Here is a 22,031-nt window from a genome sequence, read left to right as displayed (position 1 = left end):
TGCGTCCTGTCCGATTCTCAACCTGAGCAACAAACTTCTTGAAAGCATCTAAGGCATCGCTCTTATGCTTCAAGAAATAGACCCACACTTTGCGTGTGGCATCATCAATAAAAGTAATGAAATACTTTGCACCCCCTAGTGATAGCTGTGGCATTTCACACAAATCAGTGTGCATTAGATCAAGCGGTGCTCTATTCTAGGGAGTTCTCCTCTTATGAGGAGTCATAGAATGCTTTCCAAAAATGCAATGATCACAAGTAGGCAAATCTGAAAATGAAAGAGACGGCAGATAACCCAAACGTGACAGTTCTTGCATTCCTTTAACGGACATGTGTCCCAACCGGCTATGCCACAATGAAACCTTCGGCAGCTCGGTTATGGCAACAACATGATTACCTACACTGGAAACATAAAGAGGGTACAAGGTATCACTCTTATAACCCTCAGCCACTACAACCTGGCCATCAGTAATCACCCATTTGGAATCCCCAAATGTGGTGTGGTAACCACTGTCATCCAACAAGCCAGTGCTAATCATATTTTTCTTGATTTGCGGCACATGGCGAACACCATCAAGCATAAATATGCGTCCATCAGGGAATACTATCTGTATACTGCCAATCCCTGCAATCTGACATGCATAGTTGTTCCCAAGGTGAACAACTTCATGAGTACCTGTGTAGGAAGTGAACCACTCCCTATGAGGAGTAACATGAAAAGAAGCACCTGAATCCAAGAGCCAGGTATGCATGTCAAGGCCATCAACAACCAATGTATGTGCAATTACAGCAGAAGAGCATAAAACATCATGTCTGTCACTGTCACTGTCCTCTGCTGCAACATTCACTGCATCCAAGTCATCTGCCTTGGCCTTGCCTTTGCCTTTGCTTCCATTGCCTGCATCCTTGTCTCAGCCTTCTTGGCTTTCTGATCTCGTATAAACTTGAAGCACTTAGACTTCACATGTCCCTTCTTGCCACAGTAAAAGCATTTAATATCCTTTTTGCCACGGGACTGACTGCGGGATTTGGACTTGCCAGCAGATCTCCCCTTCTGCTGAGTCCTACCTCTTTCCTGTACCTGCAAAGCATTGGAAGACTTGCTGCCCATATTATTCTTCCTGCTCATCTCCTCCATAAGGAGAGAGCTCTCCACATCAGCATACATAAGAGTGACATTTGAATTTGACAGAGTGGTCTTGAAAGTGTCCCAACTCTCAGGAAGGGTACACAACAAGAAAGTAGCCTTGAACTCCTCATCAAGGTTCAATCCCTGTGCAATAAGTTGTGTAAAGATGGCATTGAACGCACTCAAGTGTGAGGTCATAGCTGTACCTTCCTTCATGCGAAGGTCGACAAGCTTCTTCAACCAATAAACCTTGCTGGCTGAACTCTTTTGGGCATACAACTCTTCTAGCCTCTGCCATAGGCCATAAGAGGTCTTTTCAGCCTGAACATTGAACACAAGAGAATCAGTGAGAGTAAGCATGATAGCAGCCCTTGTGGACAAATCAAGCTCTTCCCACTCATCATCTGCCATCCCAGATGGCTAGCAGAAGTACATTCAAACAGTGTTCTGCCCATAATGCATAATTGTGTGCCCCTTCCAATTTCTTTATGTTCAGTATTGAAGATTCACTTCCCCCTGATGCCATATCAGATAAGGAAAGTGCCTGACTCCCTGTAAGTCAAAAATGACTAAATAAAATTCTCATTTCTCAGAAAACCTGCTCTATCAAGAGCGAGGAGTACTCACAATAGTGCTGTTTTTTACTGTCAAAAAATCTGCAGCAAAACAGAAAATTTTCCCTCCAGTCACTGTACCTTCTGACACACTGTACCGTGCTCAAATAGGCATAAAACAGTAACTTCAGAATGCTGCAGCTGTTCCACAAGTGCTTTACAAGTGCATCATCATCTGACGAAACACAAAACACTGATGTCTTGTGATCACTTCTCCCACCTCAGATGAGGTATTGCACTGATTTTATATGCATAAACCACTTGTCATACACTGTTTTGTTCACTGAAAAAGGCTCCAAACACCTCAGCCTGTCACAAAACCTGCAACAAAGTATGGGACAAATCCCAAACAATCACCCTTCTGCCAAGGGGATAAAAGGCATCTGAAGTTCTCAAACAGTAACTCAAGTGCTCACAAGCAAAATCTGGGCAAAAGCCCCTCGATTTGACACCTGTACCAAGTGAAAAACACCTCAACACTGAGGTAGCATACAAAATACAGCGCTCTCCTGGCACTTTCACCTGACAAAGTAATGCATAAACGGCCCTGTGTACACAGTAACAACACAGATCCCAACGTACAAACACTGAAGAGAAAATCTTTTGAGCACTGTCAACGATGGACAGTTATGGACCGAGTAAACTCGATGCGCCCTGGCCAAGCGTGGCTCAACTGAGATTTTCTAAGTGCTGTACACAAAATGTGACCTGCAAAGAAATGTCACTGATACACTGCGGAAAACAAGACCAATGTGGGCACCCTGGCTCCACAGTGCCTCAAGGCATACACTGCATACACTTTTAGGCAAAAGCCCTTTGAAATTGTCACCCGAAAACTGAGATTTGCACTCAGCAAAAGCATAAAAGCCCTCTGCAATTTAAGGCATCTGACCTTCCCGAAACAAAATAACTGTGCAACCACCACACACTGTGGCACTAGTCACCTCAAGCACGAGGGACACGAGTGTACTTGCTGTACCTCAAACACACAGTTTTAGAACTGAAAAAATTCCGGGAATGCAGAGCAGAGTGCTCTCTTATTCTTCTTCCCCCAAAAAAAAAATCTTTGCCTGCTGTACCTTCTGTACCTGCGCAGGGTACCTGCTGTACCCTGTACCTGCGAGGGCACGGATCTCCAAAAAAAATTTCGACCTGTACCTGCTTGTCGCGGCGTCCGTACAGCCGCGTCCGTACAGCTGGTACGGTACGGCTGCCTATACGGCTTCCGTACAGCCGGTACGGCTGGCCGTACTTGTCGCGGCTGGTTGCTGCGGTACGGCTGCCTGTGCAGCCTGGTTGCGCGGCCGTTGCTGCGTGCTGCGTGCGCTGGCTGCGCGCGGCCGGTGCTGTGCGGTGCGCGCGCTGGCTGCGCCCGCCTGGTAGCGGGTAGCAGCTAGCAGCAGCTAGCTGCTGTTGCAGCTATAGCTGCTCGTGCAGCTGCTCCTGCGCGCTGGCTGCCTCGCCCTGCTCGCGCGCTGCTGCCCCGCGCGCTGCTGCCTCGCCCTACTCGCGCGCGCTGCTGCCCTGCTCGATGCTGAGGGCACGAGGCCCGAGGGGAGAGGGAGGGGTAGAGGGAGGGGTAGAGAGAGAGGGAGAGAGTGGCTCTGATACCACTTGTGAGGGAAAGAGAGAGGGAGTGGAACAATGGAGACAGAGAGAGGGAGACACAAGAAGTGTGGGTGTGTGAAAAATGTGTTGAGCCACACCACAAACTCAAGAGTTTTATTAGGATTAGGTATTCACCCTATGACTGTCTTAAGAAGACAGTCATAGGGGTCATAACTTTTAAAGGGTGGCAATGTGCCTTTACCCCAACACATATAACATTGTCTGCACTGCATATGCATCAAACAATACATTTCGAATTTTCCAATTCCTGGTGTCAGTGTGCTTGCAATCATTCTCAAACTGGTAGTATTTCCCCCAACCAGTATCGATCCTTCTGTGTATGCATTGCCACCATCTGTGATCCACCAGGATGTCAATCGCCAAATACTTGAAGGCACTGACATATTCAATGATCTGTCCATAAAAAGTGATCTTAGGAGGATGCTCGGGCTGATTGGTACACACTGCCATCATCTTTGTTTTTCCTACCTTTTTTTCTTCTTGCTGATTCTCTTCAGTTGCATGCATATGGCAAGTGTTACATATCTCTGAACAGATATCTGAGAATGTACTGAAACCTGTGCAAAGAAGGGTATACAATGTTGGGATGGGTGCAGAAAGGAAGGCTTCTGCTGATGACTATTGTTGCCCATGTGAAAATGAGTGTAAATTGGCAGTAAGTGGCCAGGAAGGGGCTACAAACTGCACATTGAATAAACTTATGCAAAGTATTTTTGTTTAAAGACACCTTGTGGACGTGAACATTCTCTTTTGCTCCCCCTGAATTTTAACTTGCTGCTGTCTCAATCTTGGACTGATTGTTGAGCTTCACTTGAGGATCTAGTGCACAAAATACTATATAGAAGGAGAAGAGGCCCACAATCACCGTCATCCTCCTGCATATTAATCGGGAAGGTCTCTGTCTGAATATTTGCCAAACGCGTTCTCAACTCCACATTGAGAAGATAGACTTATAATAAAGGACGTGTACAGGCAATGGCTGTATCATTGTTACGACAACTCCTCTTTGCTAGCCTAAATAGCAGACATTGGTTTTTAACAGTGACATCGTTTACTGATAATGAATCTTGTAATAAAAGTCAATTGTCATTTCTTGATATTGTAGAGGAAACGTGGTACTGAGTAAACAGAAAAGCAGAAAACAGCTACCATTGACATGGAAGCAGTATATCTTTTCAATCAATGAAGAAATGCTTTCCTGTGTTTCCAGTCTGTAGGTTATCGATGTTATCTCTATTTTCTTAGCTCGTGTGCTTGGAAATTCGGCAAAAGGTTGTGCTCTTGTTAATCAGGCTAGCCCTCCACCCCTCCTTCCTGTCCGGGCATGCACTCACACACCACCACCAATACAAAGCTACTTGCAGTTACAAAAATATTTGGATGCTCTCTAAGGTATTCTCTGAATATATAGAGGAGGCAGAGGGAAAAGATAGGGTATGGATTGTATGGAAGAGGTCGAAAGGTTATGGAGGAAGTGGTAGGTGGTTGTGGGGGAAGGTGGGATGGTGGGTGGGAGTGGAGCTGTGTATGTCCTCATAGCTTTGAGGCTTAACCCCCCCTTTTTTCTTCTGCCAGGTATCTGAAAACACTGAATTGCAAAATACCATCGCATCTCTTCGCCAGCAACTTGCTGCAGCAACAGAAAACTCAATGCATCAAAAGAGCACAGACATGCACGATCAAGACCATTGTCAGACAAACAGCTCTGTGGAAAACATCGAGGGCATTGATGGCTTGTCAAGCAGTACAAATGCAGCTGGGGAGGGTGGATGTATTAAGGGCGAAGATGCTGAGGACTTTTTCACTCCAAATCTTGTTTTGAATGAAAGTTCAAAAGAACCAGTTGAGAAGTCTGGCCTTCAATCTCAAGTACTTCAACAGGTGGGAATTTTGGAATTTTTTAAATCAATGCTCAATAAGAGAACTCATATTGTAATGGAAATTGCTGCATTCTGGTCTGAAGGCTGTGTGCTGAATGACAGATATCCTATTATTGTGAAAATAAACCATGACACACATTACTGCTTAATGGGTCGAAACTGCATTTTTTTCAGTTATGAAGCAAGGAAGCACACATTTTGGTTAAGTTTGAGATGCTAAACATCGGAACATCTCATTGAATCTCACTTCAGAATCAGAGACAGGCATATCACATTATATATTTTATGGTGTCTTATACATCGTGCTGTGTTTTGACTCTGCCCATCTAGCTACCTTCTCTTTATAATCCTTTAAAATTTTTCTTTCTGGGTTTGCAAAAGGAGAATTGTTTGTTCCTATTATTGTTGGTTGTGGCTGAGTGAGAATAAAAGGACTGCATGTGTGGGTAGCATTCTTTGCCTTTGTCTTTGCTGACTCTATCCTTCCTTTTGGGACAATCCTAGCAAACAAGAATGTTGGTGTATGTTTATTTACGATTGCTGGGATGTGAATATATGCATGTACGATTGCTGGGATGTGAATATATGCATACATGCACCTGTGCCTAGTACTTGCACTGGTGGCACGAGCAATTATGCAGCTCACACAATGCATTGCAATAAGGCTTAACCATATGTCATTTTTTTCTTTCTTTTTTTTTGGGGGTGTGGGGGGGGTTACTTTTCAGGCGGTGGAGATTGAGAGGCTCAAACAGGAGAAAGACAGGCTGTTAGAAGAAAAAGATGGCCTTAAGATTCAAAGCTGTAAACTGGCAGAAGAGTCATCTTATGCCAAGGAACTCGCTTCTGCTGCTGCTGTAGAGTTGAAAAATTTAGCTGAAGAAGTGACCAAACTCTCTTATCAAAATACCAAGCTGGCTGCTGAGCTCGCTGCTGCTCAAGAGCTAGCATATTCTCGGCCTGGATCGAAATCTTTGATGAATGGAAATCATAATACTGGAAGGACAGAACGACAGCGCATGCATGCTAGCAACGCAAGGAGATTGGAAGAAGAAAATATATTAGAAGATCTGAAGAGAGAGCGGCTAGCTAGCAAAGAGAGAGAGGCTGGCCTTGAAGCTGCTTTGGCCGAGAAAGAGTTGAAAGAAGCAGAGTTACGCAAGAAATTGGAGGAGGCAAAGACTCGTGAAGCAAACTTGGAAAATGATCTTGCTGGCATGTGGGTGCTCGTTGCAAAACTCAAGAAGGGAAGAGGCAATGAAGAAACCAACGCCCTGGATTCAGAATTGATAAATGTTGTAGATGGTGGAGGTGAAAACGGTGGTACAAGAGTGAACAATCTGGACAGCAGTTTGGATTTGAGTGAGCTGCATCGGTGTCTAGAGGAAGAGAGGCAACACAGTACAGAGCTTGAAACACTTGTTTCACAATTGAAGGTAACATCTATTGCTTTCAATCATCTTGCATGCTGCTACACGTTTCTGAGTTTTGTTGGTAGAGTCCAAGGTCTACGCTTAAATTAAGTTTTGTCCTCTTTAATTCATTTCCACTTTGGATAGTGTAAGTTTTCTGAATACAGAAGCTAAAAAGTGGTAACAGAAAAGTTTCACAGGAAAACAAAAATTACAAAAGCTGAAAAAATGTAGGATCACTAGTTGTCTAAAAACATTGCCCCTCTCATGCAGTAAACCCTTATCTTTGACATTTAAATAGTGATTCTTATCTTTGAATAACAATTTGGCGAAATATTACAGTAATTTCTGATACGGAGCATTGATCTGTCCTCAATTGTCCTACCATCGTGGGTTTAGTTGCACCGAAACTTATCAACGGTTTTGAAAAAAACATATGAGTAATTTTTACATTTATTTTAATTCTTTTTCTTTGGGGGGTTTAACAAAGACAAATTGTATAGGCGGTAGATTTTCTTGGTGGATCCTTGCGCACCATTTAGCATATTGTGTCAATGATTTTTTAATTGTTAAATGGTCCTTAAGGAGTCGTCATGCAGGCTGAGTATAATGATGCACAATGAGGATCCAAGCTGTAGCTCTCTTTATAAAAGGCCAAACACAAGATCTCAACAGATTACACTTTTTTGTGTGTTGATTCACGAGAATTATCTGATGCAAAGTGCTCCCATGGTCCGTCCTTCATTGGTGCAATATCTTCTATATCCAGAAAGACTAACCTATTCAATTTAAGAGAAAAGGCTAAGAGTCTCTATGCTTGAGGTAGTCGCTCCTAATGCGAGCAATGCAGGTATTATTGCAAGTCAGTCATGCATGTGATGGTTTTTGGAGCTTGTGTTTCTCGAGCTTGACTGTCATGCTTTTCTTGGTGCCTTAGAGCACTAGGCTCTTCATAAGGGCCTCTTTCTAATGATTATGCACGTTCTGGCAACTGTCAACGTGCTGTCTTGTATAAGATGATGTTGAGAAATGAACAGGCATTATTAAGCTTATAGACTAGGATTATAAGCTTAGCATATACCATGTGTTTTGGTTGTGCTGTACTTAAGCTCTATGTATCCCTTTCGTTAAAGTACAGATGGTTTTATTTGAGCAGCAGTAATTTGGTGATGAGCTTCTTTAATAGACTTTAAAGTGACGCTTCAGTGTTAGGACTTCGATTTCGGGCCTTGTCTAGTGATGCCTAAACTGTAGCTCAGGAGAAGTCATCTAAATCCTCACTTTTGTGCTTGGCAAGAATAAGAATATTAAAGTTAGATATATAAATGTGTAGGAGGTCATCTGGTGAAGAAGGTTTCTTGCTAGATCTGAAGGTGAACATGGTTAGCTTTCATCTTTTTATAACCTGAATTCATAAAAAAGTCTACACTTGAACTTTGTTGCAAATGCAGATTGAATGTGCACAAAGAGGAGAAATTGTGAATATTTTCCTGCTTGACATAAAATATTTGCTGCCATTGTCATGCAGCTTTCTGTGATGGTTCTGAATTTTGGTTTTATATAACAAGCACAATCTATTGACCAGTTTAATATACTTTTCCTTATTTTTTCCTGTATACAGAGTGAAGATCTTGATGGTTTAGATCTTGCTGCTTTGGAAGATCTCAGTGCCCTTCATATTGAAGCATTGACCCGATTGTGCCATGCCAAGGTGCATATGCGGCTAGACTTGTCTCATCTCTGCAACATTGCTGTATTTTTCAATCTGATGTATTTGTTTTTCCAACTTGAGACAGTATTCCACCCCTTAGAAACCTTGAGTTTTAAACGCTACTTGAACCTGATACATCTGTTGGCATTTCTTAAGCTGGTGAATTTGATAAAGGTGCAACCTTGGTGACGTGCTCTAAACATAATCTTGTGCCATTTGCGTTCATATGCAGGCTAGAATGCAAGAGAATTTGGAGAACAACAAAGAAAGTGGAGTCATAGCAGCTGTGATTCAACAAAGTGAAGATGATAGGAGCAGTCATCTCTGCAAAGTGTGCTTTGAAGCACCCACGGCAGCAGTTCTCCTTCCTTGCCGTCATTTTTCTTGTGAGTTTTGTTGCTATGTTTGGTTTTTCACAATCCAGTATATTAATAATGGCTCATGGCGTTAATACAGTTTTTTGATCGTGAGTTGAATGCAGTGTGTAAATCGTGTGCAGTAGCATGTACAGAATGCCCGCTTTGCAGGAGTACAATTCAAGACAGGATCGTCACGTACACATCCTGATTGCCCCCCTTAGCTATCGCAGTGAGTTTATACTGTTTCTGGCCAATCTTAAGGAGATAACCATCGTTCTCATATCATAAATCAAGGCCAGTTCGCTGTTTATCCAATTTTAAATTGTGCACGCTAATCCTCCAGTCTTAAGGGCGTGAAAATTTGATAAGGGGTTTCTTAATAGCTCTCTGGAGCAATATTTATTTCTTGCAGCTTTCTTGGCACGGGACTCATTACGGAGAGTACTCCTGTCTGCATCACCAATGCACTGTTGGCGCAATGATCAAATGGGTCATGGACAAAAATGTCCCTTGTTTAATTAAGCATTGCGGTTACAGGGCGTTGACCCCAAAGCAGAATTATCTTGGGAGTTAAACAGAAGGTCCAATCAAGTCTGTATGAAAGTCAGTCTTCAATGCAATTATATTACATTCTTTCTCCTCAGCTACGGATGCCCAACCTCTCCAGGGATATTGTGGAGGTGTGGTATCCGGCATGTTTGCACAGCGAGGAAGCCTTAAAGTCAAATGCATCCCGGTTTTCATTGCAATATGTGAATGTAACTTTCTAGAGTCTTCAGATCTTGTTACAGCATAGCCCCAAACAGGTGCGGGGTATGGAAAGGATAATAGAAGCCACATTAATCAGTTTGCATGCACTGTTTATGATATCGATGTAAGCCAGCTTCATTGATTCTTTGTACATGTCCTGTATGACTTTTATTCCCCAGATGCATGCAACCTTGTTAAAGGCAAGGAAGAAATGACTGGTAACTTAAAATGCTCTCGATTTTGTGTCCTTTGGTTTTCAAGATTACAGGCCCTTGAATGAGCTTCCTTTGTGGCCTGGCCAGCGTCATGGGTGTGAATGCCTCATACTGATAATGCTATCAAATACAGACTTCTGCTCGCTGCTTCAAAGCCTAAGCCTCGACCTCAAAACTAATGCAGGAAGATGAACTTGGCTTTGAATGCCTTGCCCTCAGATGGTACCAAAGATAATTATGATTGCCTCTCATGTATGATAATATACTGGCTGCTAATGGTTTAATCACTCGGTATGTTGACATTGGTTGCACATTTAACATTGACTTTCATAGTTGAATACAGGCCGAAGCATTTTGGTCTCAGCAGTGTCGGCAAATTTGATAAGGTTTATGATGTATCGGGCAAATTTGATCAGGTGTACCATGTTTCAGTTTCTTGAAAGGATTCAGAAGGATGCCTTCTAATCACCTGTGCAGATCATCAATGGCAGAGATCTGCAGTTACATGTCGCATATGTACATAGGCTTGTGCTTTTTCAAAGCATCTCCCTCCACCCTCTCTTCCCAAAAGTCTGTTGACAGATTTTTCATCCAGCCAAAATTGAAGTTTTTAATGCAAAACATATTATGATTAGCTACGCGAGCGCCATTTTACATATATAGGAATCAGAAACTCATTTTATGCACTCTATTTTGAAGCCTAAATGTTTTTTAATTCTACCTCTAATGTGCAACTTTTGAATGCGACATTTTCGACCACTTCTGCATTCACGTTATGACGTCCTGGTGCAAAACGTACTTGGAAATATTGTATAGACCATGCTTTCTGTTCTGCACAGTGTCATCAGCTTATTCTCTGATTAGGGCCATCAATCTTACTTCCACAGTTGGAAGTTTTTTAACAATCATGTGTTTTCCTATTTGAGTACATATCTGTTAACGGGAAATCTGCAAGCCATCTCATGAGTGAGTTGCATGAGACACTGGAAGCTCATGTTTTTTGTGTGCTGCTTCTCTTACGTTAAGAGCGATCAGGTCTTCAGGTAGCTCTATCAAGCATCTTTCATCCTGAATTCTTGTGCATGTTTAAAACACTCTATTCACTGGAGTAAATCCAACTAAGTTTGATATGGCATCTGGATTGTGACCTTGTAGCTACAGCTGACTTAATCCATTTGTCCCATTGGCATTCAGCAAAACTGACCATTTGATTTGTAAGCGCTGTTTAGTGTTGTTATTGGGCATGCAATGACCGTATAACACCAGAAATGTGTTGGAGGCTGATAGTAAGTTGACTAAGAGATTGCTTCTGTAGAGTCAATCAACGACGATAAACTGCCTTGATTATCAAATGTTCATCGTGGTAATGGAGCACATGATGAAATGGGACACCGAGTGTTTTTTAAATCAACATTGTAATCTCAGTATCTAGATGAATTGGAATTTGTAATTATAAAATCTGCTTTCCCAGAAGTATTAAATCCCCTCAAATGTAAAGATTAAGCATAGTCATTTCAATTGGTATTTAAATCTGTTATTGAGCATGAACAGGTAAAATGCAACAAGCATATGGAATGAATAAGAACGCAATCACATACTCAGTTCATGTTACAAGGCTAGGCATAGGCCAACCGCAGCTTTATGCAATGGCCACTTCTAAAACAAATGCTCTTGGCCGCACCTACGTATTTTTCTTATCTCCATATTTGTTGTTTGCCTCTCCTTGAAGGCTTCGTGACTTGGCAGATATGCTAGAGTCGCTTTTATCCAGTGCTCTAGCTACCATGGTTCTTGCACATGCCAAATCCTCATCGCCTTGAGATACTCTACTCCCCTCCAGTTGGATCTAGAACCCATAAGTTCCACCATTGGCTTCATGCCTTCTAGTGCAACTTGCATTCCAGGTGACGTAGCCACCCGTCACAATCTTGAATTTTCTTCATACCATCATCTTCGTGTCTCCTGATGTTGCCTTCGTCTTTGTAGGGCTGTGAGGATTTGGCATGTCACTATCATCTTTATATCTCTTGATGTTACCATTGTGTTTGTATGGCTACAATGATTGGCCGTGTGAGAGTTATGATGCCACTGGAGAAGCTAAAGCATTGGCTAAAAGTGACCCTTGCTCATCCACAAAATTGTGAAGCTTGAGTTACTCTAATCTCCTTAAGTGGGATGTAGAACTCGAGCTCCACTCTTGGCTTTGGTGCCACTTTGTCTCTTGAGATGACGGAGTACTCATCCATTTTATATGATATCTAATGATGTGGCTTTTCATTTGTGATCTCAAATTTTTTCATCTTAATGTCACCATTCTCTCTCCTAATGTCACTTTGCCTTTGTACCTCCCAATGTCTCAATCGTCTAACTTTAAGGTGCTCGGTGCTCGGAAATGATCCAACCTTGTGGGGTGCTCAGGTGAAGATGCTTGCTCTTGCAATCCTTAAGTGCAGTGTGTGCTCATGGTTATGAAACAATGGCCAACCTTAAAGACACGGAGTTCGGGGTTAGTTGTTGAAGGGGAAACCATATGGTGACAGGAGAACCGAGTTAACAACACTTAGGCAATACTTCATTGACATATGTAAAGGAAATCAACTCGTATATTGATGCATTGTATGTACAACACTATGTACAAGCTTCCTAGCGTAGCAAGCTTAGGCGAGAGGGAGATGTGCTTTCAACCTGTCAATCTCTCCTCTTCTTCTTGTTACAAAGCTTTTTCTACACCTTCCCAAAGATGACGCGCTCGGCTCGTTACGCTGTTGCTCGTCATTAGTTGATCGCCCTAAATCATTTGCCTTACTGTGTGTTGCTACTTGTGTTCGCGATTCACAAGTTAACTAAGCCACACCGATAGTGGATGCTCGTTCTATCCAATGTGGCACTTGGTATCGCTTGCTCGATCGTGGTAAGTCCCTTTGTTGGCCTTAACTCGAGGGCCACAATTCGCCTCAGCTAATCTTTAATCGGGTCCTCACGGTTATGGGTTGGCAGGCACCATCCGTTGCTTGAATGCTGAGGCTCGGGTGTTGAAGCCACGGGTTGTCGTGCAAGATTGCGACGTCGTCGAGAAAACGCAGTAGAGGGTCTTGGTGTAGTAGAGGGGCCAGCTTCGTCGGGTGTCGAAGATTGGGGAGGCGAATCTAGAGCAAAAGGGTCGAAAGGAGGGAACGTTCATCGAGAGGAGGCCACGGATGTAGCGAACTGATGTCCAGTGGTGGCCTATTTGGATGGGTCAGCCATTCCACTGTCCAGAGCTCGGCGATAGGGTCTTTGGCCGGATTGGAGATGCCCAACGCGATGTCAAAACGTATCGCATATCTTCGAACAAGTGTGACTTGCTACTGCCACTTTGTGAGGGGATGCTTACATAAATTGCGGATATTATTTCGCATTGCCGCAGCCTCGGTAATGTGGTTACTTATTAAGTTTTCTAACTCTGGGCTTAGGGTTGACGGATGCGGGCAACAATCAAACGCCGCTGTCTTGAAAATGTTGTGTTGGCTCGTTGCTCGTTCCTCGACAAAACGGTTTAAGGCTTGTATGGCTCGGTCATAAACAGAAATCTTGGTTTGGATCGGTCCCAGCACGCCTTGATGCAGAGACGGTGGGGGAGCAAGATTGATCTCTATTTCTTCAATCTACTGCCATGCCCTGTATCAACGGACAGGTAAAACTTCCCGGCCTAGTTCTCGGCGCAAAACGTTGGTTCTTGGCACTGCATAAGGGAGATCTTGCCTTGGCAAAATGGCTCGGCATCAAAAACTTGCTCGGATGTTTGAGTCCCTAAGTCAGAACTGTTCTTTGCTAAAAATGAAACCTGCACTCCTGCCTCTGCAAAATTGTTGTGGGTCTGGGTACCCACGTTTCTGTGTGATTTAGTGCCCATTGGGCCGGTTGGATCCAGTAATAATAGTGCTTGGGCCGTGGCTCTTCCGCTGCCTTGTGAGGTATCGCCGTTTTTTGCAGGCTTCTGCTTCGAAGGACTTGTCTGAGTGGTAGCTTGAGACAGGTGACACACATTAGCATTGCATATTGCCGAGTCCTCGTTATCTGGCGGCTGTCTTTTGGGCAGCTTGTGTGGGTGCTCGTCAAGTGCTCGGAGCAGCCGGATGTTGAAGTTGGGCGTAGTTCTCCAACTTTCCTTTTAATCGAGTGTTCTCCTTCCGTAGGGTTTTAAAAGCTTCTTCAATTGGCTATCGGAATATGGTGTTTTATGCTTATAGCCCTTTAATGCCTGTGCCGCTTGGAATGCCTTAGGACCAACCCTTGTTTTCTGCACCTTCTCCAGCTTGTCTTGAAACTGCAAGTTGGCTGTTGCAAGGTTAACCAACTCATCTTTGGACCTGGCATTACTTGGATGTAGCTTGTCTACCTCGCACTTGAGGTTGCCGTGGTCTGTTTGTAGCTCGGCGTGATTGTGAATGAATTTTGACTAACTCGTAATATACCACCTCTTTGTTGTCGAGTTGTTCCTGCAAACTTTTGCACTCGATGGTAAGGTCTGCCTGCGTTTGCCTTAGCCCAATTGTTTGCTCTTCGAATAACCAGGCTAGCTCCTCCCTTTACTGCGCTTGAAGAAACAGGTTATGGTCTAAGACTTGGGGAGGGAGTCAGAGGGTTGGCTAGATAGTCCAAGCGTGTACCATATTCTCCCATAAGATTTGCCACTGTGACTCGGTGGCATTCCAATCCTGGTGATTGTCTTGTGTTAACATAGGGTCTAGGGAGAATGGTTCCCCGTAAGGTGGTAGGAGATGAAGGGGAGTGATGGTACCGGTCGGAGCACTTGCTATTACTCCATCAGTTTTTTGATCGGGCTACCGCGTTGTTGCTCAGCTGGTGTCTCCTGGGGTTGCTTGCTTGGAGTAGGCCGTAGGCCTTGTCCGTCTCTTTAATAGAATCTGTGCTTGTTGCTAATTGCCCTTGGGAGGTGCCCTCGCTGCCGTCGCTGTTCCCCTCTAGAGTCTTTTGACCATTTCCCTTATTCTTTTGGTCGCTGTAGTCACCATGCTCCTTGGAGACATGCTCTTCTGAGTGCTCATCCTGCCAACTCCATCAGGTGTGGGAATTGTATTTGGCAATTGTACTTGGCCGGACGTAAGCTTGTAGTGCATCATACAAAGGTGAGGACCGAGCTTGTTGTGGGGTTGCCGTTTGCTAACAGCCTTCAACTATGTCTCGAATGCCTTCTCAAAAATGGAAAACCAATCCACTGCAAGGTTGTGTTTTAGAGCCACAACCAGCTGAGCTACATACTGGCGTGACATACAACCCACGCTCTTCTTCAGGCCAATAACCTCTGACAGGAACCTGCATATTGTCCAAAGGTCTTCATCAAATGCCTTACTGATTACATATCCCTACAAGCTCGAATAGCTATCTTCATCAAATTAAGCGTCACAACGTTGAGTGGATCTGCCGATGCCTTTATCCAAAAAACCTCCTCCAAGAATGCATAACTCAAACAAACATGGACATCTTTGACAATGACGCTGTGATCCTTGGCGTCATATGAGTCTAGAATTTCCACAGCCAGGGTCTCATCCTAGACTTGCTTCCATGGCAATCATGCAAACTTCAGGAGCTTTTTGCTCCTTAGGATTCCCTTTATAATGTCGTTGCTGAAATCTTTGATGGGATGCGGAGTCGAAACACGAGAAGGTGCCTTGCGCCTCTTTTGGCGATCTGTGCATATTTTCCGGTAACGGGAGGTATGGACAATAGGAGCGTTAGGAAAATAGTCGAAGACAAAGAAAGCAAGAGGGCTATTGGAGATGGAGGCAAGGAAGCTGTAAGAGAGTGTAGTAGCAAATGCCACAGACGACGAAAATCCAAAGCTAAGTATAGATGACCATAAGCTAAAATTGGACGTCCCGTCACTTGAGTGTTTGCATGATTAAGTAGAGCAGCCCCCTCTTGGATATGATCATCCTGAATAATGCCTCCATAATGTTCAAATTGCCACGTGTTTGCATGGAGTGTATCCCGTCCAGTGTAACTAAACGAATGACTAGTTCTTGTATTGGCACAAATTCACCAAGGCATTGTCAACCGAGTGATTGCAATGGTGTTCTATGTGACTGAGAAACCTGCTACTCCTTAGAGATTCACTTTGCTCCCATTTTTTAGCTCGAGGAATACATTCCCTTGCAAATCGTCGAGCTGTACCGTTCCTCAGGAAAGACTTAAGCTAACTTGTAGGATCCATTCCATCCGAGTTTGAAATTTGTTTTAAGGAGGTTTCAATTTAGCATTATATAATAATACAAGCATATCCTTTTCCAAGTGCTTAGGCACAACATGCCTATCATGCCATGCTTTGCTTTTGTGTTGTATCACCTACTGTGACCAGTCTGCTTGGTGACGTAATTCATCCATGCGGCTTAGCTGATGTAATCTCCTTTGATTGCCTTAAATTCATCTACCTAATGCTCGGTTGCGACATGGAGACTAGGAACAATAAATTGTAAGGGAACTACCGCGTCCAACCCAAAGGCAACTTAGTATGAACATCCTTAAATAGAGTGTTCCATCATCAACCTATCTGCAATACTTTCCTTGTAGTTAAATCTCCTTGGAAATGTCCACCTGAAGGACCCGAGTGAGCTTCTAGCATAACAATTGCTTGCACTTGTGATAGAACCCACTCATGAAGAACACCATTTGCATAGTGGCGATAAAGGTGTCCCCCTTTTAAAGTGAATTTCTAAGCCTTTAAGGCTAATTGTCTGCGCTTATCTCGGTCATAGTGTCATGACATGACTTTAGATAAATAATGCATCAACTCAGCATTTTCATGTTCACAGTAATCAATTGCAAAGAGCTTGACATCTGGCAGTTCAGTAGTGATTCCTTGAGTATCTTCTGGGGTAGGTAGTCTAGACAATTAGTTAGCTCCTACATGAGTTTTTCTTGGCTTATGAATAATTTTAAAATTAAACTCTTGTAAAAGAAGCATCCAACATACTAGGCATCATTGAATAACCGTTTTGTTGATCAGATAAAGCAATGCTTGATGATCCACATAAAACACAAAAGAATTGTTGAGTAAATAATGCCTTAGTTTTTGCACATTGAATATCATACACAAAGCTTCGTGCTTGGTGGTACTATGTCAGACTCGGTGGGGGTTAAATAATCGGTTGACATAATATACCAAATAATCTAATCGACCATCTAGTTGAGCCAAGATAATGCGTAGAGCATAACCAGAAGGATTCACATGCACATGGAAAATGACATCCCACTTTGGTTGTCTCTAAATTGGGGTAGTTGTTGCTTAGCTTTTCCAGTCATTGAAAACCACAAACAACTCAATGGTCCATTCAAAGTCGGCATCTTTCTTTTTCGACTCATACAATGGAGCTGTAATCTTGGCAAAGTCCTTAATAAATCGTCTCTAGAAGCTGACAAAGATCACAAAAGAACACAATTAAGTTAGATTTTCAAGCTTTGGCATTTGTTGTATAGCGTAGATCTTACCTCGCTCGTTGCGTATACCATCTTAAGAAATAATATGACAGAGTAAAATGCCAACTCGGACACAGAACACAATTTTAGCCGGGTTAAATGAAATACCCACTTGCCTACATCTCTGAAATACCTTCTCTAAATAATAAACATGATTCTTATTTGAAGAATAAACATAGAAATCATCCAAGTAGATGGCAATGAACTCAGTGAGGTAGTGTCCAAAAGTTTCTACCATAAACTTCTGGGAATTTCTCAAACCAAAGTGCATCACTTGATTTGCATAAGCACTCCACTCAGTAATAAAGAAACTTTTAGACTGATCTTCTCATGCCACAGTAATCTGATTGTAACCATTGTAACCATCCATGAATGAGTACATTTCATGTCTTGCAACTTGATCTAAGATTCCATCAGTGAAAGGTATTGGCAATGGGTCTGGAATAGTTTGTGCATTCAAATTTCAATAATCCACGCACACTTAGAGTTTACCATTCTTCTTGGGTGGTATCACAATGGGAAATAGCTAGTCAATGCGGTCAATAGCATAAAATAAAGCCAGCTTGCAAAAGTTGCCTTTCACTTGTTTGGCATAGTTTGGATTCATCCTATACCTTTGCTTGTCAATTGGTTTAGCATCTAGCACCAAGGATATTTTATGTTGACACAACTTGGGAGGAACTCCACGAAGGTCAGTGTAGTTCCGCGAGAGAGATTGGCTCTTAAAACCACAATTGCAGGTTTTTTTAATGTTCTGAGATTAAGTTCTGTAAGAAAACAATACAACGTCTGTGCTCAACAGATAACAGGATCTCATATGCAAGAGAGAAAAGCAGATAGTATGGAGAATAAAAAATTTGATTACTATAAAACTGATACAATAGATGGCGCTGTCTCCCAGCCGTGTGCTCTTGTGTAAGAAGCTTCGATGGCATGCTGGAAACAGTAGAGGACGGAGTCTGGATGCTAAGGAATCAGGGTTGCTGTAGCCACTGATGATAATGGGCTTCACGGGCTTGCTCTTATATAGCCACCAGTCGTAGTCGGTTAGACCCAATTGGGTGATCGACCTAGTCCGCCCAAAACGGTTGACTGGGGGTCGGAATAGGCCTCTGACCACACCCTCTGACCACACAATAGAACTGTGGCGCAAAATAGAGCAACTAACCTACAGCGTCCATTTGGCCCAGAGCCATCTGGGATCATCTGGGGCTCCAAACGGGCCCCGCAACCCGAGAGTGGGCTGCCCCGGGAAATGCTCCGTCTACCCTCAATGCGGTCAGTCATGGGATGCCTTCTCGCACTTACAGGTAGCCTAGTTGGCAATGTAGCAACTCTATCTGAAGCCGTCCAGCCATCAGGCCACACATGGCCCCCATCTGGTGTCCAAACCAGGACCTACCGGATAACCGAGCTACTCAAATGCCTTCTCCTCATATGGGGGGCTTACAAGTAGAGTTAGTTGGTTCCCGCATAGTTACACGAGAGTGGAGCATTGATATCTAACAAGTTAATGGGTTGGTTCTAGCACCAACTAAGAAGTATCGAGTCATGTATGATATTCACTGGTACCTCAATTAACACCTGCTCGTATATATTTTTTGGGCAACTTGCTCACCCTTTAATTTTTGCTTGATGTCTGCAGCCACTTGGAAAATGTCAATCTCACCCATAGGAAGTATTTGTAGTTCCATCAGTCTTGACTCGACATCGTGAGGGAATGGATCTGTGACTTCCAAATCCTTAGGCCAACAACTAGAAATTTTTTGAGGATTGATAGCTATCTTGATTTTCTGTTTTAATGATCATACCTTCTGAATCCCAATCATGGAGTACTTTTGTACTTTTAAGACAAGGTCATCTCGACAATATCAAATAGGCATGTTGCTCCATGGCAATTACAATAAGATTGATTGTATAATAAATACCACCCACAGAAATGACAAGATGCTGTAGCATACTTTTGGGTGAACTGGTTGTTGGTATGCCATACGTACTCAGAAGGGGAATGGTTTGAAGGACTTGAACTCAACATTTTAGCAATCTCTTCAGAAATAATGTTACTCTAGAACCACCATCTACTATCACACCTAGTACAGTCTTCTTGTTGACTTCAATGGTGATCACTGGTACTTCTTCATCGACCATTGGAGTGGTGAGTGATGATAGGTACAGTGACTAAAGAATCCACCTCTTTTGCCTGCTCAGATGATTCTTTAATTTGTTGAGCAAAGAAGTCACAACAATATGGAGCTATCTGTATCAGCTCAGCGAATGTTAAACTAATTTGCATGTTCTTGAATATTTCCCATACTTAAGCTAGCTTTGTGCTAGGATCTGACAAAGTGCTCGGTTTGGATACACTTGCCTTGATCTTGAAGATGCGCCTTGAGCGGTAATGGATGGTTAAGGCTACTCATTAGGCATCTCCATTGCTGGTGCTTAGAACGGGGGTCGAATGATTTTGTGGATGAAGTGACTAGTGCATTCCTTTCTTGAGACTTGCATGAGAGAAACGCCAAGCAGCAGAGTCTTTGCTTTGGTCCCAGCACTCATGCTAGGAAGACATTCAAAGCTAGTGTTGTCATTTGAGCAGAAAACCTTTGTCGCAAATATTCTCGGTTACATGCATGTGGTTTTTTCCTCCTCTTCATGGGTCGTATACCTAGAGAGAATGAATTTCCATAGTGGTTTGCCAACGCTTTCCAGCATCGGTGCCTACGTGACTACCAATTTATGGTACGTGGCTTCTTTTAAGTCTCTGTTGCCTCTTAGATGAAGAAGGATTGCGTTCGTTACAAGGGCAACTTGGTGTACTCTTTGCCCTAGAGCGCCACCTTCTCTGTTGAGGAGGTCCTTCAACATCATTGTCCAGGAGTACAATGACATAGAGACTATTTTGCCTCATCTTTGGGCCGAGTGCTTTATGTTCCTCCTATTCAACCCAAGCGAGCCTCTCCAAGGCATGCATCTTATCGGATCGATGCAAAGAGCCTCCCACACATTTAGAGGTCACCATCGAAGGTTTGGTGAGCCCGCAATTGTTCATTGGAAAAAGTTGTAGTGCCTCCAACCCAACTAGATACCAAGGATGCATGTGATGTGATTCAGGTCATCTACAAGAGCTTAAAGACCAACATGCTTCCACTTCAAATTTGGATGTAGACTCTAATGCCTAGGCGGCAGTACCTTTGATTCCACAGCCTAAGGGTAATATTTCTCTCCCCCAGGCCATGGTCATCTCACCCTCTTCGAATGTTGTGGACACGAATGGACAAGGAGCTAGTGAGTTGGTGCGAGATGGGCTCAACAAAACAAGTTTTCGTCCAAACCTATTAATGGTCCAACATATTGTTCTCATGGAGGGGAGGGCAGTCATCTGGAAGGGGAAAAGGAGAAGCTACAAAATAAGTGGGACCTAATCGGGTGGTAATTGGGAGGAGAGCTGAGAGATGTAGTAGAGAAAGGCAAGGAGCCCACTGTCTAGCTAAAGGAGTGGTAGTGGTAGTGGTCACAATTGAATTTGTACTGAGAGAAGAATCTAGACCCAATCTGAAATTAAGATCAAAGCCACAAGGTCCTTGAGTGACCAAGCCCACCATGTGAGGCAGAGATTAAGGCCTATGGTGCTTTGTATGCAGATATTACCTCAATGGGCTCAATGAGTGACAAGAAAAAAGGAATGGGCTGGACCTCAGAGGATGCTGTAGGAGTGGAAGAACCATCATGGATGGAGGCAACGACGGTATCAGTAACTATACCACAAATAGAAGAAGCGCCCCGCCTGATGCCCACATGGAGAATATCCATGAAAACTATTGTCGCCTTTGATCTTGATCCCACCAAGACTGTGTCTAGAACAGCAATCCACAGAGATGGAATGGAGAGGAGAGGTGGAGGATGCTATTATAGGGGAGGGATGGAGAGTAGGAGATGGAGGGAGGGAGGAATTAGATGATGCAAAGATGGAGGGAGGGAGGGAGGAGGCATGAGATGATGCAAAGGTGGAATGGAGAGCAAGAGAGGAAGATGGGGGAGTGGGAGCATGTGATGGAGGAGGGGTCAGAATAGAAGGAAGTAGATGTGTCGGAGGGGAGTGGTAGGCTGCACTCCCTTAATTTAATAAGTATGTGAGATGAGGGCCATAAGTGCAGTTACGTGTACCTTGGCACTTGCGCACAGTGCTACGAAAGGTGGAGCAAAACAAAGCAACAAAGTCATACAGCTGGCCTAGTAAGAAGGGCATTCAGGGTGGGACGAATACCCTTAGTGATGAAGGAATGACCTGGTGCCGAGTACAGTTGTCAGAAAAATTACAGAGTGAGAATTTCCTCCCTGCTTGTCCTGCCTATTAGTTTGTGACATGTGTCCCCGCCTCTGAAATTTGCATTGAGCAATGAAATATAGCAGCAAAATTGAGACTCACCAAAAGTAGGCTGCACAGGTACAGTGGAAAGGTGGAGGTAAGCTGACACAAGAGTGGTTGTAAGAGTGTGGCGTGAACCCAAAAACTCAAAAGCATCAGTACCCCCCACATCATAGGACCTTATGAAAGACCTGTAGTGCTAACCATCCATAAATGATAAAACCACCTTGTCAAATTAGGTAAGGGACACTACATCAATCTCGACTGTTGTGGCTGATAGGATGAAGGATAGTGAAGGAGTCGGATCAAGGAGTTGTTGAAGATGTCCCTGATCTTAGAGAGAGAGGACATGGGATGGGAAGGGGATGTGCTATAGAGGCCACTAGATCCCTTTGGGGGATGGTAATCCGAGCCACCATGATCAGAACTAAATGCCGATGCTCTCAGCATAGACACGAGGTGGGAAAAAGCTCACAGTGTTGTAGTCTGTA

The 22,031-nt window shown here is 43.5% G+C and overlaps 1 protein-coding gene across 4 annotated transcripts in view; it reads left to right on the top strand.

Moving 5' to 3' along the window:
* LOC147898142 (kinesin-like protein KIN-7E, chloroplastic) overlaps positions 1-10,336 on the top strand; it is a 77,557-nt gene extending 67,221 nt beyond the window's left edge. The window contains exons 22-28 of one of the 4 annotated variants that reach the window (XR_015541494.1): positions 4,947-5,252; positions 5,980-6,687; positions 8,285-8,374; positions 8,607-8,760; positions 8,856-9,027; positions 9,146-9,162; positions 9,274-10,336. Coding sequence is in view for 3 of the 4 variants with exons in the window: in XM_087378878.1 (XP_087235004.1) it covers positions 4,947-5,252; positions 5,980-6,687; positions 8,285-8,374; positions 8,607-8,760; positions 8,856-8,941 (1,344 nt within the window). In the remaining variant the exon portion in view is untranslated. Of the gene's footprint in view, positions 1-4,946; positions 5,253-5,979; positions 6,688-8,284; positions 8,375-8,606; positions 8,761-8,855 lie in introns of all 4 variants that reach the window. The other 3 variants (XM_087378878.1, XM_087378877.1, XM_087378876.1) reach the window with 3 other exon arrangements.
* The last annotated feature ends 11,695 nt before the right edge of the window (positions 10,337-22,031 follow it).

The sequence above is a fragment of the Dipteris shenzhenensis genome, chromosome 9 (genome assembly GCF_047967505.1).
Source record: "Dipteris shenzhenensis isolate YYH24624 ecotype China chromosome 9, Dip_SZ_1.0, whole genome shotgun sequence".
Classification (NCBI taxonomy): Eukaryota; Viridiplantae; Streptophyta; class Polypodiopsida; order Gleicheniales; family Dipteridaceae; genus Dipteris; species Dipteris shenzhenensis.
This window is presented reverse-complemented; position numbering and strand designations above follow the sequence as displayed.